Source organism: Artibeus jamaicensis, unplaced genomic scaffold, assembly GCF_021234435.1.
Source record: "Artibeus jamaicensis isolate MK-2021 breed Jamaican fruit bat unplaced genomic scaffold, CSHL_Jam_final contig_797, whole genome shotgun sequence".
NCBI classification, from domain to species: domain Eukaryota; kingdom Metazoa; phylum Chordata; class Mammalia; order Chiroptera; family Phyllostomidae; genus Artibeus; species Artibeus jamaicensis.
This window is the reverse complement of record NW_026521977.1, coordinates 19,583,639-19,597,890: the sequence shown is the minus strand read 5'-3', so window position 1 is coordinate 19,597,890 and position 14,252 is coordinate 19,583,639. Positions and strand designations below refer to the sequence as shown.

The 14,252-nt window shown below is 56.0% G+C and overlaps 1 protein-coding gene across 2 annotated transcripts in view; it reads right to left on the bottom strand.

Moving 5' to 3' along the window:
- Nucleotides 1-270: 270 nt before the first annotated feature.
- NAT10 (N-acetyltransferase 10) overlaps nt 271-14,252 on the bottom strand; it is a 37,213-nt gene continuing 23,231 nt past the window's right edge. For both annotated transcript variants that reach the window (XM_037128272.2, XM_053673131.1), the window contains exons 16-29: nt 13,858-13,974; nt 12,646-12,747; nt 12,472-12,546; nt 11,789-11,905; nt 10,818-10,951; nt 10,566-10,614; nt 7,222-7,318; nt 7,035-7,145; nt 5,989-6,161; nt 5,369-5,488; nt 4,938-5,036; nt 4,459-4,532; nt 3,397-3,480; nt 271-1,097 (exon numbers count right to left, since the gene is read on the bottom strand). In XM_037128272.2, coding sequence (XP_036984167.2) covers nt 986-1,097; nt 3,397-3,480; nt 4,459-4,532; nt 4,938-5,036; nt 5,369-5,488; nt 5,989-6,161; nt 7,035-7,145; nt 7,222-7,318; nt 10,566-10,614; nt 10,818-10,951; nt 11,789-11,905; nt 12,472-12,546; nt 12,646-12,747; nt 13,858-13,974 — 1,464 coding nt within the window. In that variant the 3' untranslated portion in view covers nt 271-985. The remainder of the gene's footprint in view (nt 1,098-3,396; nt 3,481-4,458; nt 4,533-4,937; nt 5,037-5,368; nt 5,489-5,988; nt 6,162-7,034; nt 7,146-7,221; nt 7,319-10,565; nt 10,615-10,817; nt 10,952-11,788; nt 11,906-12,471; nt 12,547-12,645; nt 12,748-13,857; nt 13,975-14,252) is intronic.

The following is a 14,252-nucleotide window of genomic DNA, read 5'->3' as shown; positions in this document are numbered from 1 at the left end:
CAAACCACCTGACAGGAGCTAGGAAGGAAGAGGCAGAGCCAGCTGGCTTCCAGGCACCACACCACACCACTCAGAGTGACCACAGCGAGCGCCGGCCAGCGCCAGCCACTTCTCCCACAGGCTCGTGGGTGCGTGAGCCCTGGCCCCCCTGCCCAACCTCAGCTTCGATGCCAACACCCTCCAAAGCCCACCTGGCAGCCGAGAGCCCCCAGAAGAAACAAGGTGACGCCACCCCCACCAGTGCAGAGTCAACGAGCACTGGCAGGCCACTGGCCTTTCTAGGACGTTATTTATTAAAAATGGACCCTCCGTCCCTCTCACGCGTGCCAGCAAAGGGGTCCCTCCCCAGCATGGTTTCCCGGACGGTGGGATAAGAAGTGCGGGGACCCAAACGTCCCACCTTCCTGAGGACGAGGTCAGGCTCTCCCGAAGCCCGGGGGCAGCAGGCCTGCCGGAGCCAGGAGCGAAGGGTACACGGCAGTACAGACCCCAGTGCACCTGACAGTGGCCTGCCACGCCACCTGGGGGCACCGGCGCTCCCGCTGCTCCGGGCCCCGGGGGTGTGGACAGGTCCACTACGAGGCCCAGGGCTCCACCAGCAGCCTCCTGGGCATCACCAGACATGGGAGCACTTAACTCTTGAAAAGGGACAAGGGTCGGCGTGGCTTCTACACGTGTGGGAAGGAGTAAAAAAAGCTGGGCCCAATGCAAAACAAGAACGTACGGGACAGGAAGGCCAGGACTGGGGGGAGGAGAGACAGACCCTCGGCAGGGCCAGAGGTTTGCCCACCCATCCAGCTCCACACAGACCCGGTCAGAAGCGACTCCGGCGTATGGGGCTCGGTCCCCACGCTGAACTCCAGGCCAGCTTCTGGGCTGGCGTGGGCTCCCGCTGCTGGACAGTGCAGGCCACCGCCGCCCAGGGACAGTTCAGAAAGTCAGGGTCCCTCACACAGGCCAGCTGCTGACGCCCAGTGTCTCCGCACTACTTCTTCCGCTTCAGCTTCATATCTTTTTTGTGCTTCATATCTCTGTTTTTCTTCAACTTTTTGTTCTGTTTGGGTTCTTGTTTGGCTTCCAATTTCCTCTTCTTGTCACTAGAGGAAAAAAGAGCAGCAGGAGAAAGAATGAAGCAAGCACACGCCTAACGCCCTTCAGGCCGCTTTGCTTCATCTGAATGGTTTCCCACCCCAGAACCATGAGCACACCCAGCAGGACAGACATGTTCGTTCTTTGCAAGCCTATCGCAGGCCAGGCACCGCCCTGGGAGCCGGGGATACCCCACAGCACCCCAGCCCCTGCCCCAGCCGAGCTCCTAGTCTGTGGAGGGACAGACCCTCGTCTCGGCATCTAAAGCCCCGGTTCTCTCCCAAGCCCCGTGCGTCCGCCTGTCCCACGGCTGCAGGAAAGACCTACAGCGGTATCACAAGGGAGACTCCCCACCACGGCACCACTCAGGATTCCCTGGAAACCGGACACAAGACCCCGGTGACCCTAACACAAAGCACGAGACGCCCAGGCGAACCCCACGATTCCTGCTTTGCATGTTTGCCTTTTCCTAAACGAGAAGGAAGCCTGAGGAGCACTGACTCGGGACGTGTCAGCTGGCTGGTGGACTCCTCACTGACAGGTCAGCGCGGGAATCGCCCGTTTACGGCCTCCTTCCTCCCTTCTCCAGGTTAAAGGTTCTCTCTGGTGGCACTGTGCCCTGGGTACAAATACCTCCCTATGAGGAGGGACTGAGTTCCATCCAGGGCCACTGACACCACCCGGATGACGTGACCACTCGGGACAAGGGAGAAGCAGCGAGGCCTCGAGGTGCACGGGAAGACAGGTGCCAGCGGTCTCACCTCCCTGAGCACCAACTTTGCAGGCACTCAGGCCCTTAGGCACAGGCGCCGCCACACGGGCCGCACCAGCAGCGACAGCCAAACCAATGGCAGGAGGGGCCCAGGAGGGGCCCAGCTCCACGAGGGCGGAACCGGGCCTTCTCTACACCACACACGTCCCCTGTCCTTCTGTGCCAAAGCTGCACACTCAAGGCCACAACCACCATGGGCCCTGCGCTGCACCTGCCATACTGTCCAAAGAAGAAATTAGGACATGGTGACAGTTGGCTTTTGTGCCCGTCAGAGAGCCTCTGGGGACCCAGCACTGACGCCAGAGCGGAGACCCCGAGGTGGGCTACGGAGACTCCGAAGGGCGTAGCTGACCTCCAGGACCGAGGGTTCCTGGAGGCACAGGACTTCCTCTTTCCAAACGTTTCCAAACTACTCTCAGGGAAACCTGGTCAGTCACTATGGCGATGCGAAGAACACCCTCTGCCCACCCACCCCAACCAGCTGGAGGAGCCTCACCTCTAAAGGCACAGGGTGGAGAGGCCTCTTTCTCCACCCACGGCAAACGCCGGCAAAGGGTACGCCCAGAAACCGTGGTCACTGACAAGCGAGACCCTCTGCAGAGGCGCCATGTGGGGCAAAACTGTACAGAGTGGTCCAGGGACCCCCGAGAAGCCCAAGGCCCTTCCAGGTGGTCCTCAAGGTCAAAACTATTTTCACAATAACACTAACACCTTACCTGCCTTTTTCACTTCTGTTCTCTCACAACTGTTCAGTTTTCTGAAGGCTACCAGATATGTGGCAGTACAAAAGACTGAATACAGAACCGCCAAATATTAAAGAGATTTGCAAAAATATGAATGTAAAACTGTGCCCCTTTTCTTGCTGAAATTCTTATGAAGAAAAGGATATTTTTAAAAACCACCAAAACCATGAGTCTAGTATTAAACCGTTAATTCTGAATGAATTAAAAGTTTCTCAGTATTTAACTTCTCACGTCAGAAATATGACTAGATAACCCACAAGCCCGTGGGGTCCATCGGTAACCTTTATGATGAAGGAATGCAAAGCCCCAAACTCTGAGACCCGCTGGCTCAGAGGGGCATGCGGCAGGTATAACCACAGGCTCTGCAGTGGCCGAATCCGACCGATTCTGGCACCGCCTCTTACCAGCTGTGTATCCTTGGGAAGGTACTTAACAGATTCAAGCCTCGGTTACTTCACTGAAAGCAGTAACACAGCCACCACCTGGTGCTGTTCTGAGGGTGCACAAGACACTGCATTAAAGCCTACAGGAAGGGCTCAGTCCCTGGCAACAGGGGACTGTCCCCTTGAGCCCACCTTCCTACGTGTCTGGGGAATACAAGGAGTGCAGAGACCCAGGCCCAGGAGACGCCCCTGCCTGGCCCGCAGGAGGCGCACTACGGAAGGAGCAGCCCCCAGAGGAAAGAGCAGCGACTGTCTCGCCCGGTGTGTGCTCCAACCTGCTGTTTCCTGACGAAGGGGCAAGAGAAGCCCGGTGGCCAGACCGTCCCCTTGTCGTGCGTTAGGCCCTCACCTTTTCAGGCTGACGATCGAGGCGTTCTGCCCGGCTTTGTTTAAAACCTCACTCCACTCTTCGTCATCCCCACGGATGACATATCTGAAACAATTGAGGAAGTATCAAAGCCTGCTCCAAGCAAAAGGGGGCCGCTTGAAATAAAGTCTGATGGTGACAGCACCCTCATTGGACACGTGCCGTCACCAAAAAGGCCAGAGCAGCGGGCAGGAGACCAGGCCTGAGCAGGACCGAGACCTGGGGCCAGCAGCGTCCCAGCCCACCAGCAGGCGCCGGTGACAGGGTGATCCCGCACGGAGGCAGCTGCCCAACTTCTCCCAACTCTAACTGCCCGCCAGAGAAATCTGGCTGTCACCCCTGCTATCTTCTTGCTCCCCCCTCCTCCAAGTGCCCACAAGCCCTGGAACTGCACCCCACCCCGCCCCACTTCTTGGGGTCTGGCGGTCATGGCAAGTCAAGGTTCTAACACTGAAAAGCTGATGGCAGAGCTCAAAACCCCGCCCAGGGACCCGCCACCCCCTCCCGTGTCCAGTAACTGCCATCAGTAATGACCCCGCAACTCCAGGACTAAAGGTCAGAAGGGCACAAAGGCCACCATTCCTGGCATTGTCATTCACACGGAGCCACAGGGAAGGCAGTGCCCTGCTGGAGCTCAAAGGGAACGGCACACACAGGATTCCAGGGCAAGGGGGTTTGTTGCATCCTTTCTTCAAATAAATTCACGTGCAAAAGCCAAATACAGAAAAGTGGCATCAGAAGCGAATGCTCATCGACTAGCAGCCGCTTCCCTGAGGCATGACATGGAATCCGAGGGGTCTCGGGGGCATAACTCAAGTCAGCGTGGCAGAGCTGATGTGGGGAGACCAGGTCCTCCAAAGTCATGCACACTGTGAATCAGGAGGGTTTTAGCTGTTAGTGCTCCTAAAAGTGGTCCCATGAAATACAGCTCCGGGGGCACCTGGGTCCGGGGCTGAGGGACAGGAGAGACCTGCAGACGGATTCTACGGGCTCCAGAAGCCCAGGCAGAGCCTCTGCTTCCCACGAGCAGCGGGAGGGCCTTACTGAGAGAGGTCCATGTTCTTCAGCTTCCCCACTTCTTTCTTGTGCTTCTCCTGGAATTCCTTTGCTGCTTCATCCTGTGGCCAAGGCCCCACAGACGAGTAGGTCAGAGTCAACCAGGCGACAAGTGGCAGAAACAGGAGAGGGGCAGACCGTCACCACGATGAGCAGCCACCTCCGGCTCCTCAACGCACCCCCTCCACCACCACAGGCGGCGCTTACCCAAGCGTAAACGAATATAAAGCACTCACTCTGAAAGGCTACACACAGGTTCACAACAGCAGTGAGACTGCTCATGCACACGCACGCCGTGGGAAGCAGAAAGGGCCGAGTGCCCGGGCCCCTCTGGGGCAGGCATCATGGGGAGAGCCGGTCACTCACACCCAGACGTCAGCACCAGCGAGCCGCCCAGTGCAGGGGCGTCTTGCTACAGGGGACCAGGCGCACGTCCAGCATGCACGAGGCCTTCCAGGGCTGCGTACCAGGTCATCGCTCAGCGTCTTCATCGTGGGCTCCATGACCACATCCTTCACCGCCACCATCTGCTCCTCAATGGCCTTTTCCTGTACTTCGCTGAAGAGCTACAAAAGACAATGGCCAAGAGGCAGACACTGGAGCAGCAGCAGGGACCCGTCAGTCAGCACCAACCCCACGTGGTCAGGGCGCACATGTCCGCGGTCCAAGTACAGAATCACGGACGGCTCAGACACCAGATGCCCAGCCACGGCGCCTCCGGGTAGAACACCACAGACACAGACACAGCCCCCCATGGCCTCAGGCTGTGTGCACTCGTGCAGGCAACAAGCTGCAGCCAATAGGGCCAAACGTACAACCCACCCATCTTGGGGCGGGGAGCGGGCTGTTACCGTACAGTACCCGAACCGACCAACACCGTGCCCTCGGCCACAATTACCTTCACGATTTTGCGGATGAGCCTGTTGAAAAGTCCCATCAGCTGGCCCGAGGGCAGCTCAATCTCCTTTTCCAACTGGTCCACGGACTTATGCTGCAGGCCAAGCCCCAAGAGAAGAGCCTGGAGAATGGAAAGCCTTCTGAGTGGCCGCCAGGCCAGGCCTTACCCTGAAAAAGCACTGCCCTATCTTGACCAAAGCCACCTGGTACAAAACATCGAGTGCCACTGTGTATTTTGGAATCTTCTCTCTCACCCTTTTATTGAAGCCACCGACCAACGCTCCCTCTTCCTAAAACCCCCAGACTGACTTATCCTGACAAGCGCTGCTTCGCAGCTACGTTGCAGAAGTTCGTGGCGCTGAGACCCCGGATAAGGTGCAGGGAGGAGGAGGGCCACGTGGCAGAAGAACGTGGGCTCCAACTGCAGCTCCTCCCTCCTAACTGCACGGCCACCCACATGCCTCCACGTCAGAGCCCATGTGTCCCCATGTGCACCACGGGGAGACCTCTCCCCACCCGCCCATCAGAATCAGATGCACAGAATCATGTCCAAACATCCAGCATGAAACTCACTCCGCAAGCCCAGACTCTCTTCCAGCACAGAAGCGGCAGGTGACCTACCGACTGGGCAGCGGACAGCGCCAGGTCCCCCAGCTGGTTCAGGAAGTACAGCCGGGAGATGGCCGGGATCATGTCCATGATGAGGTGATAGTCGACCATGCTGCGGGAATACATCTCCAGCCTCTTCAGGTCGTAGGGGAGAAACAGGGCTTCCAGCTCCTCCCGGCGCAGGGCTGCACAGGCGACGGAGCCACACGGGTCAGGGCAGTCCCCAGGTGGCACCCCAACAGCTGCTCCCCCACTGGCCCTTCAGCCCAAGCAGGACAGCAGAGGGGCCACTGGAAAGAGCCTGCCTCCTGACACAACACGCCACCCAGGCAGCCCTGCCCCCGCTCCTGCCGAGGGGAGGCAGCTCTGGGCCATGCAGCGGGGCAAGTGGCATGTGACCCTTACCCAGAGTTCCAGGCCAACACATCAGATCAAGGCTCCCCTGCCCCAGGGTCAGAGGGACACGACACTCCTCCCCGACCTGGTCACTGTCCTCAGGACCCACTTTACAGAAAGCGAGCCTGCTCTGTCCCCCTTCAGGGGCAGTGATTTTCAAACGTTAATGGGCAAACAAAGCGCACACACACATTCAGCAAGAGGAAAGCAGGAGCCCAGAGCCGTGAATTCCCCATCCTTATACTTCTTTGTATTTTAAATAAACAGAATCTATAATGCCCAGCGCACCTCTATGTGCTGGCCACAGAGGGGTGGCAGCATATTCTCATCACAATTTCACAAATGAGGACACTTGAGCCTCAGAATAGAGCTAGTTACCCTGTTCACAGGATTTAAATCGGGTTCCACGATCTGCTAGCTGAACAACCTTGTATGACATCTCTAAAGTTGAATCACATCGCCAAAGTCTTTCTATGCAGAAAGCTACTGTGGCAGCGCCCCTAAGGCAGACAGAGCAGGGCCTGCTGAGCAGAGGCACTCGGGGAGACGCAGGCCTGGGACCAGCCCGAGTCCCCAGCCCCTCCCCTTTTCCAGACTACCACCTGCGCCTCCTACTTCCACACAACCGAGCCACCACCAGCCCTCCACGCTGTCCTGCTCACCTGGCTGTGCTGGCTTCCCGATGTTCCTGTTCTGAATGATGTTCAGAGCCAGGGCAGGCGAGAAGGTGCTGAACTGGTAGGACAGCAGAGCTAGGAACCGCCTTCGGAAGTCTGTGGGGGACAGCCAGAGTCAGAGGGCTTGAAGCCCCTGCCCGTCTCCCGCTGTCCCTCTTCCGCTCAGAAGCACCTTTCCAGAAGGCCGCGAGCCAGGCTCCCTGCTCGGCCTCGCTGTCGTCAGTCAGCGTCTTCAGCATGATGCACGAGTGTTCTCCAGTCAGGTCATTCTGGAAAATGCAGATTCCTGACTGGCACCAGAGCCCCCTTTTGCCAACAACCCGTCATCGCTGAAGGGTGAGAGCGCAGAATGAAAGGCTCGGTGCTTCCACGGGCCTCCCTTCCTCCTCAGCCGGGAGCGGTGCCCTGGCCCTCACATCCTCACCGGGCATCACTCCCTACACGGGGGCTTTCACGCTGTCCTGCAGCTTCTCAGATGCCATGGCAACCGTGCAGAGCTGCTCAGCCTCCAGAGCAGCACTTCCGCCCTGGACCCGCGGGAGTGAGCCACAGGCTCGCGCAGGCAGATTATGGACTCGAGTTATCACAGCTTCAACTCCACACGATCCAGTGGACACATTTTGGTGCCTTACAGTAAAATCTTTACATCTGAAATCTAGTGTATCTGTGCTAGCCACCAGTTTGCAAGTGCAGGACTCTTTAGGTGCTAACACAGCAACCATAGGTTTTTAAACTTTTACCACATACAACAAAGCCCCACCCCGTAAACACGTCCCACGGGTTTCAGCAACTGTGTGACAAAAGGCCGCACCAAGCCGCCAGTGAGCAGCACACAGCACGAGGTCACACTGAGGGCGCACCGAACGCCACTGGTCGCACTCTTGCAGCCGACAGGTGAACTGAGATCCTAGCCTCCACCTCCCAAACACGTACCACCCTGACACTGGCTTCGTGCTCTCCAAAAACCAAGGCTCCAACACGCCTCCCTCTCTGCGGATGACCCTCCCTCACTGAGAAAACAGAAGCATTCAGAAAAGAACGTCATCCTTCCAACACCAAGTCAGCCCGCTGGCCGAGGCCGTCCGTGCCCACACTCTTTGCCTTCCCTCTCTGAAGGACGAGGTGGCCACCTTTCCCCCCACCCCCCCCACCCCCCTCGAGGCCGGCACCCCTGTGATCACACCCCTGTGTGGCACTGTTCTGTGCATGATTTCTGCAGGATCACACCTGCAGGAGACCGACAGGCCCTACCACCTCCCGTCTGACAAACCCCCTCAACTCCAGGCTCCCCCCAGAACCCCGCTTCCCAGCTCCCTTTTGCTTTGTGTAGGACTCATCCATTCAGTCTATTTCTCGCCTCCCATTCTCTCCAGGCACGTTGCACCGAAGCTGTTTTTACTCAGATCACTAAGGCTGAGAAGTCCAACGGCCAGTTGTCTTTCCTCATCTTAGTTGTCTCCTGAAAAGCCATCGACGCCCCTTCTGGAAACACCAGCATCTTGGCTGTGACACCAACCCCTGCCGTTCTCCTGGGATCAGGCGGCTCCTTCTCGGGCCCCCTTGCTGCCCGTTCTTCCTCATTTCTCCTCCTAACACTGACGATTCCAAGGACCCACCCTCTTCTCTAGCTCCCTTCAGTCCTACTTTCCAAAGCTTTAAATACTGATTCATTCGCAAGACAAGAGTACAGACAATACTCTGTATCTGTGGGTCCTCATCTTCAGAGTTAACCAACCACACATCCAACAGAGTCAGGAAAGAAAGGTTACATTTTACTGACGTGTACTATGTAGTTAGGTCTTCTATGGTTGATGAACACATACAGCTTTTCTTGCCCTTATACCCTAAACAATGAAGAATAACCACCACTTACAGAGCATTTACATCACACTAGGTATTATTAATAGTCTAGAAATGACTTCTAGTACCAGGGAGAGCGCGTGTAGGCTACGTGCGAATACTGAGCCATTTTATGTAAGGGACGTCCGTGTGCCCAGGGGGAAGGGGTGGGAGCTGTTCTGAAACCAGTCCCTGTGTATCCAAAGAGCTGACAGCGTTTACGAACACATGCTGTACATAGTGATGCTGTTACATTCTGGGGTCACAGCAGTGAAGTCCAAAAATACTTGCCCCAAAGAAATACATCCTATTAGGAATGCGCCGATGACCCCCCAAACCACCTCCACTTCCAACCCCCTCCCTGAACCCCGGACTCCTACAGTCGCCTGCCTACTCCATATTTCCGCACAAATGGCTCTCAGGCATCTCACATGACTATGCTCCAAAATGTTCCCACTTTTCCCTCCAGTGGGTCTCATCTCAGCAAAGCACAGCACCCACACGCCTTTCTCAAGCCAAAAATCTAGGACTTTACTCTTGATCTCTGTTCACTCGTCTTCGACATCCAACTGTTCAGTGCCAATCAGCTTAACTTCTAAAACGCACCTCGTAACTGGCCACTGCTGTCTTCATTACTTGACCTTCAGACCAAACCACCACATCTCTTAACCACTCCTCTCCCTGCCACCCTCTGTCCACTGCCTCTAACCCCCTCCTCCAACCAACAGGAAGGCAATGCAGGGTCCTCACCTAGACCTAACTGCCCACTGCCTGGTACTTTCATGGACTCCCCAGCCATGCTGGCGCTCTTTTGTTTACTTCAATCAATCACCAAGTTCAGGTCCACCTCAGGTCCTTACAATTATTGCACCTCTGCTTAGAAACACTCTCTTGCCCTGGCTAGCGTGGCTCAGTGGATTGAGCACTGGCCTGCAAACCAAAAGGTTCGCCAGTTCAATTCCCAGTCAGGCGCGTGCCTGGGTTGTGAGACTAAAAGAGGCGACACACATTGATGTTTCTCTCCCTCTTTCTCCTTCCTCTCCCCTCTCTAAAAATAATTAAAATCTTTAAAAACAGATGAATAAAAAAACCCTCTTTTTCACAGCTGTTCCATTCTGATCATTCAGGTTTCAGTTCAAAAGGTCACCCTTCAGAGGTATGAAAATGCATTTGTTCACTTTCCCATTGCCTATTTCTACCCATTAGAAAATAAGCTTCATGGAACAGCCTGCTCACCACCTAATTCACTGTAGGTTGCTAAATAAAAAAACTTTTAGTGAATTGACGATCACAAACTCTTTCCCTCCCATAATAATTCTCTTTGGCTTTGTCATGCACTCTTCTCTTAAAACCACTTCTCTCTCTTTTTCTTTTCAAAGGAAATTCAAGGAGGCCCCAGGTTACGGGCTTCCAGAATTCGATGCCCCTCAACTATTTTATAATCCAGCACCACGCCCAGGATGCTCCAGGAGCAAACTATGTAGTGGAGGGTGAACAGGTGCCCACACTGCCTTCCAGTGAGGACGGGTGTTCTGGGGTCCGTTGGAACGACCTCTGGGAGACATGGGACACCTGCTCAGAGCACAGCAGGGGCCACCGGGGCTCTGTGCAAGGACAGACCTGTCACCAGCTGTAACCACAAACCCACACCCCTCCTCTACCCCACGCCTCACTCACCGGGGTCTGTCTCAAATAAACAGGAACAAACCCAGCTCGTTTCCAGAACCTACAAAGACACAAAGAGAACATGGTCACTATGGTGCATTCTGACAGCTGACAAACGAAGCTGGGAAGGGCCAGGAGGGACAGGGCGTCAACAAGCCTCTGACAAGCACCCACTGGAAGGCAGACGCACAGCCCCCAGAACCCTCCATTCAGACGCCAAGGCCCAGGGGGTGGCTCGGAGAAGAAGGACGGGCGAGGCCTTACTTGAGGAGCCTGGGGGTCAAGCCATAGGACACTCCCAGGTAATCCAGGCGCTCGGCAGGCCTCTCGTTCAATTTGAGGAGCAAGGGAGGCAGGTCCTTCCGGGGGGTGACAACTTCTTCCAACAAGCTGACAGCCTAGAGGACATCAGGGGAAAGCACAGTCACCCCAAGAAAAAGGAAGGTGAGGGACACTCCCCGGCACCGCCGCCACACGGGGCTCTACACCGAGCACCACACGCACCTGGGCGGGCTTTTCGGTCTGTCCCCAAGGTTTTCAAAATCCAGGAACACCAGGAAGTCCAGTGCTCATTCCTAAGTACACTGACCCCTCAGATAAGCACAGAATCCCACTGCTCAGATCCAGAATGCAGAAGAGCCCCAGGGCTTAGAAACGTCTAACAGATTCACGAAGAGAAAGGGAGGGTTCCGAAAATGCAGGCTGAAGGCCCAGGTCTACCGCTGGATGGCTCTGTGCCTTGGGGAGTGACAAGCCTCTGAGTCCGACTAAAAATAAAGCCCCTTCCCCACCTCTGCAACAGGCACAGTGCGAAATTCCAGTGAATGTGTGCAGAGTGCTGTTCCAGTTCCTAGTGTGGACCACGCTTCTTACCAAGGAAGACACTTCGCCGAGCCTGGGCTTAGTAGTGAGAGGGGAGATTTGAGAGGGTGGTTTTAAGTTGGGATGTGCATTACCATCACCTGGGAGCTTGTTAAGACTCACGTTACTGGGCCTCACCCAAGCTTCTGATTTAGGTCTAGAGCAGGACTCAAGAATCTGCATTTCTAACAAGCGTCCAGGTGATGCTAATGATCTCAAATGTTAGGCTCAAGCAAGCAGCAGCTTCTCCAAAACCGGAGCAAGAGTCTGCTACTGCTCAGAGAAAGCAGGCCACTGCACAGTTCTTGATGATGCTCCCGGAGACCTAGGGAAGAATCCCCCAGGAACCAGGAGTGCAGCCAAAAGTTGCTTACCTCACTGCTGACAGTGTGAATTTCTTGTGATGTCTCAACAACCTTCTCCTCAAGACAAGGGAACCTGCCTTCATAGTACATCTGCAGCAGCTGCAGAGCTCGGCTCCCGTAGCCCATCTGCGAGCACACACAGGGCAAAGGAAGAGGTGTTCAGTCTGTCTGAACACCTGCAACGCTCTGTACTGCTCCCAGAAAGCTTCCACCCTGGGCCCAGCTGCTCTCGACAAAGAAGCAACGGAATCCCTCAGAGGCCAGGGCAGAGACCTAACCACTGAGGGCAGTACGGCCCTGACCCTCACACCGTGCAGCCCATCAAGAAGAGCTCGTTTGCCACCTGAGCTCGAGGCCGGCCGGCTGGGACTGCTGGTCCACAGGTCGGCAAGCCCAACCCGGCCTCTCTACAGCGAACTCCTCAGTGGGGATATGCGAGGGACTGGAGGTAACAAAAGCAGACCTGGCTCACGAGCCCCGTCCTCACAAAGAAAGAGCGAGCACGTACACTCACCCTGCCCACCACCGCCCCCCCCAGCTCCAGCAAACTCCGTAGCAGGGAAGTGCCTAAAACCGCTCACTCCCCACCAGCTTCCCCTTCACACAGCCACATACACCTGCCCTGACAAGCCGGCAACACAGCTGCGGCCAGTTACAGCACACCCAGGCTCGGAGGCACGAGGACACGTTACCCCTTGATAATCCGGGTGAACAGCAATGCGAACCACCCTTCCACCCGAAAGACCACCGAAGTCTGGATCTTGGAACTGTGGGGGAGACACAAGCCAGCAACTTAGCAACCCAACACGCCCTTCGACACCGCCAGCTTCACTCACACCAACGTGCCAGGGAAAGCAGGTCGTCACCTGTTCTGACACTGTCCATGGAATCAGGTCTCCCGAAGCCTTCTTCCCTCGAGACAGGCTGCTCAAGATGGACTGGCGAGAAATCTCCCCCTCCAGGCACACCTGTGGGGGAGGCAGGGCCGCGCAGACAGGTGGGCCGGCCCAGCGAGACAGCACGTTCACAGAACTTCATCTACCTTCTGCTGCTTCTCGGACGAGGCCAGCTGCTTCCACCCCAGGTCAGACTTAACCCTGACTCGCCCCTTTCAGATGGAAGTTTTGTCACTACACCCCACAGGGACCCTGACACTGTCACTAACAAGGCACAGGACTGACATCTTCCTGGCCCAAAGTGCAAAAGCACACTAGGAGGGCTCCGTGCACGGTGAGCATGCACACACACCGCTGAAGACACAGCACGCTCATGCAGCGCTGTACAAAACAGTGGGAACTCACAAGGACTCAAGTATCTGACAGGAGAACAGTTCAACACAATACGGGACATGCAAGTAATGCAGCCTGTGACAATGATGCGGGTCACCCCTGGCCAGTGGCTCAGTTGGTTGGAGCGTCACTGTGTGCACCAAAAGGCTGCGAGTTTGATTCCGGGTCAGGGCACATACCTAGGTTTCAGGTTCACTCCCCAGGTTTATGGGAGGCAACCAACCAATGTTTCTCTCTCAAACTGATGTGTGTGTGTGGGGTGGGGGGCTGCCTTTCCCCTCTCTCTAAAAATTAATAAAATATATCCTCGGGAGATAATAAAAAAATTGTGCATATTATAAATATCTGACACACTGCAAAAAAAAAAAAAGATTACCAAGCATTGTGAGCCCATGCTTATGAAAAGGCAAAACGATGCAGAAATGCACAAACACGTGCCAGGCATTAAAAACATTTTTCCTATCAGTTTCTTCTAATTTCGTAAGTACCACGTACTGCTTTTGTAATAAAAGAGAACAGAACAGACAGACAGTTCTGTGGTAGGAGGAGCTCTGAGTCAAAATACCAGTGGCCGGTTCTGCCTTTCACCCACCCAGGAGCAGTGGGCCCCCCGGGCTTCTGTCCGAGGTGCCTGCCCTCCGGCACACCCTCCTGGCCTGCCTGACGAACACCCAGCCCCTTGGCTGCAGACCAGGAATCTGCAGCTTCCCCTTCCATGCCGAATTTACTGAGCCACCATCCCTTCTGATTTCCAAAATCAATGCCACGAGGACGCCTCTGCTTCCGTACCTGGACGACAGCAAGCACTTCGGGAAGGGCGTTCTGGGTGGGGGGCACGGGAGGCAGGAGGCAGAAGAGATGGTGGGCCGGTGCATCTGAGAGCATCTGGAGGTCGTTGGGAGAGTTCTGCAGACACAACCACGCGTCGGTGAGAACCGCTCCTCCTGTCCTTGACTCAAGACGCTACTGCGATCAGTGGACGGCTGGAGTGCTGCCTTCCCCAAAGCTGGGCGATGGGCCGACACCCTGCAAAGTGCCTGTCTAGTGTCTTGGGCAGTCGGCCTGAGACTCTTCAAAACAGCCCAAGTGGGACTTAGCCTCGAACGTTTGCCGTCACCTGCCCACGAGTGCCGAGGCTGCAGGGCGGCACGAGGACTGCTGAGTTGGCACTGCCCGCTGCCCAG